The following is a 2,885-nucleotide window of genomic DNA, read 5'->3' on the forward strand; positions in this document are numbered from 1 at the left end:
CGGCAGCGGGGCACCGCCGCCCTCCCGCGGCCGCCGGCCCCTTCGCGTGCTGTCCCGGCTGCCCCTCAGCTGCGGCGTCACGTTGGGTCCGCTTCCCTGGTCGCCACCCGCCCCTGCTCGGCTCCCAGCCGTCAGCTGCGAGGGGCCGCAGAGGCCCCGGTGAGCCCGAGGGACGAGGTGGGTTTCCCGCGGGAGCGGGGACGAAGGAGGAAAGGAGAGCCGTCGGGTTTCCTTCGTGCATACTTGGGACAAAGTTCTTGCCTGCTGCCTTCTTTCACTTTGGCTTGTGGATAACCACCTGCCCCAGGATGGCTCCTGAGGGGCCGAGGGCGGGGGGCTGTTGCCACCAGCAGAAACTGGGAATGCTTCTCGCGCAGCGCTGGGCAACGCTGCTCGAGTCTGTCGGGACAGTGCCCTGGAAGTGCAGCATCCCAAAGCATCGTGGTGCTGTTAAACCCCTCGGCAGGCAGTGGGGCGGCACAGAGTGCCCTTTTCTGCCCTTGTGCTCGTTCCCTCCCCTCCGGCCTGGCTGCGTCTGCGGGGGCTTCCTCTTGTGTGGGGGTGGCCCAGGCCGAGGCGATGCTCAGCCCTGGTACTGCTGGGGCCTGCGCAGCGGGCGCTGCTTCGGCACTCCTCAGTGGGGAAGGACGGAGGTAGTCGGTGTGCCTCGCTGTGAAACTGGGGGATGCGGCACTGCCCGGTATGGGTTGCCAGAGGCTGATCCCTGCTGGGTGGCCCGGCAGGTCACCAGGTCCCTTCACATGGAGGGCAGCTGGGGGGCCGTGAGTGAGACAGGCCGGCTGAGAGAGGCTGCAAGTTCCCCACGCTCCCAAATCTGCTCTGGAGGGATTGACCTGCTTGTGCCCGTTCAGCTGCCGACACTGTGGGAATGGGCTTCCGCTGCACGCTTCCTTGGCTCCCTGGGGCCCACCATGGGACATTCCTCCTCGGACACCATGGTGTCTGCATACATTTCCTCAGATTTCCCCATTCCCCTCACCCTGGAAGTGCTCTCTGCTGTTCTCCTGAGAGAAGGGCTGCCCTCATAAGCAAGCACTATGCCAAACTCGAGGTGTTTGACACATGGGAGTTTTTGTGGGTTTGGTTTGGTTTGGTTTGGTTTTTTTATGGGTAAGTCACTACAGAAGTGATGAAAAGGGGTGAAATGGCCAAAGTATGGATGGACACATCTGCCAAACGCAGTTCTAGCTATAAAACCCATTTTGCGCAGTTCACCTCTCTCCTCTGTCTCCTGCCAGTTGCCAGGCATCTCCCTCATGGGCCCCCAGATTCCTTTTGGTCAGGCTATCGCAAGCCCTGACACCTCCTGGGCAGAGAACCGCAGGGTGTTTGAGGACCCTGCAGTAGCTTCCCAGAGCAAGCCTTTCTGACATGAAGTCACTGTCAGCAGGCCACTTGGCAGGAAGAAAAATGTAGCTCCAAATGGAAGAAGGACATCAATGCGTGTCCTTTCCTCCCCTCGAATCTCCATTTCTTCATTTCTGTGCCAAACAAGAGGCGAATGCCGTTGCCTCTGCTTGGTTAGTTTTTCCCTCCAAGGAGGAGGCGTTAGTTCGTACTTTGGTGCCGAGGGACCTCTAGTGTCCCTTCGTAGCTTGTGGTTTGGCCTCACAGCTCTGGCTGGGCATTTCTTGATCTCAAGACCTTCCTATGTACTGTGGAAGGAGATAAGGTCCTCGCAGTGTGCGTAGGGAAGTGGCTGGGAAAGACAGGCTGGGTTGCTTCTCCCTGGAGGAGAAGTCAGTTACTGTATGCCCCAGGTTCACCTTGCTTTGCTTCCGCAGCTCCTCTGCATCCCTTTTTCTTCACCCCGGGGGCCTCTGTGTGCCTTTTTGTGTGCCATAGGCTGCTCCATTCAAATATATTACGTTAAATGCTTCTGGTGTCTCAGTAATGAATTTTCCACTGCGTTTCAGTGAACACCAGTATAAATTGGTAGATTCATGTTGCGCTTTGTGGGACTTTTGTAGACTGCCCCACCAAAATCCGTGCTTAGTATTCAGCAGCATAAAATTTTCTTAAGCAGATTGAATTTAATTCATCAGTGGAAGCTATTAGGAATACAACAAAAGCGCTCTTATGTGTTTTGATCCATTTCATCGTTCACATGGGTATCCTTTATTCCATCATTAAGATGGTCCTGCATGCATCGCTCCAGTGAGAAAGAGTGGGAGGTGGGGCAGGCTGGGCAGCCTTTCTTTGCGGGGCCGGGGGGACCTTCCCGGGTCTTTGAAGGCAGGGGGAGATTTAGCAGACGGTAGGAGAGACTCTGTGAGAATGGAAGCGGATGGTCTTTAACTGCCGATGTCTTTCTAAACCGGGCATTTCACTTGCTGCTTGACTTCACCCAGCCAAGCAGCTCCTCTTGAATTTGCGCGGGCTCTTCCTCAGGGTACAGCGAGCAGCAGAGTAGGTCTCTGAGCTTACAGAAAGCTGCAAAGGATGGACACAGGTGGGACACTGTCCCAGGTGAATAACGAAGTCAAACGGGAGTCTTTTCCCCACGGAAAAGCCCGGCACCCTTCCGCCCGCTTTCTGGTTTCCCTTCTCCCCCCGCCTCGCCCTCAGCAGCAGCCGTCTCCCGCAGACCGCGGGGAGAGCCGGCCGTTCGCCAAAGCCCGGCGGCTCACACGTTTCCAGCGCAGGGCTCGGGAGTTTCCCGGCTCCGGGGATCCCAGGCACCGGCCGCTCTCGCTCCTCCTCCCGCTGCCGCGGCACCCGCCGAGTTTCGATTCCTGTTTCCCTGCCGGGGCGGAGCCATTCCGGTTTCCCCGCCGGGGCGGAGCCTTCCCGGCGCCGTCCCCGGAGCCGTCGAGCTGTCGGGGCGGCCAGCGAGCGGGGGATGGCGGCGGGACGGCGGCAGC

At 58.6% G+C, this 2,885-nt stretch overlaps 1 protein-coding gene across 1 annotated transcript in view; it reads left to right on the plus strand.

Moving 5' to 3' along the window:
• The first annotated feature begins 2,463 nt into the window (after window positions 1-2,463).
• The window catches only part of LOC104827785 (probable E3 ubiquitin-protein ligase HERC3), a 20,192-nt gene continuing 19,770 nt past the window's right edge, over window positions 2,464-2,885 (plus strand). Inside the window, exon 1 of the mRNA XM_010561035.1 lies at window positions 2,464-2,839. Coding sequence (XP_010559337.1) covers window positions 2,464-2,839 — 376 coding nt within the window. The remainder of the gene's footprint in view (window positions 2,840-2,885) is intronic.

The sequence above is a fragment of the Haliaeetus leucocephalus genome, unplaced genomic scaffold (assembly GCF_000737465.1).
Source record: "Haliaeetus leucocephalus isolate CR32 unplaced genomic scaffold, Haliaeetus_leucocephalus-4.0 Scaffold140, whole genome shotgun sequence".
Classification (NCBI taxonomy): domain Eukaryota; kingdom Metazoa; phylum Chordata; class Aves; order Accipitriformes; family Accipitridae; genus Haliaeetus; species Haliaeetus leucocephalus.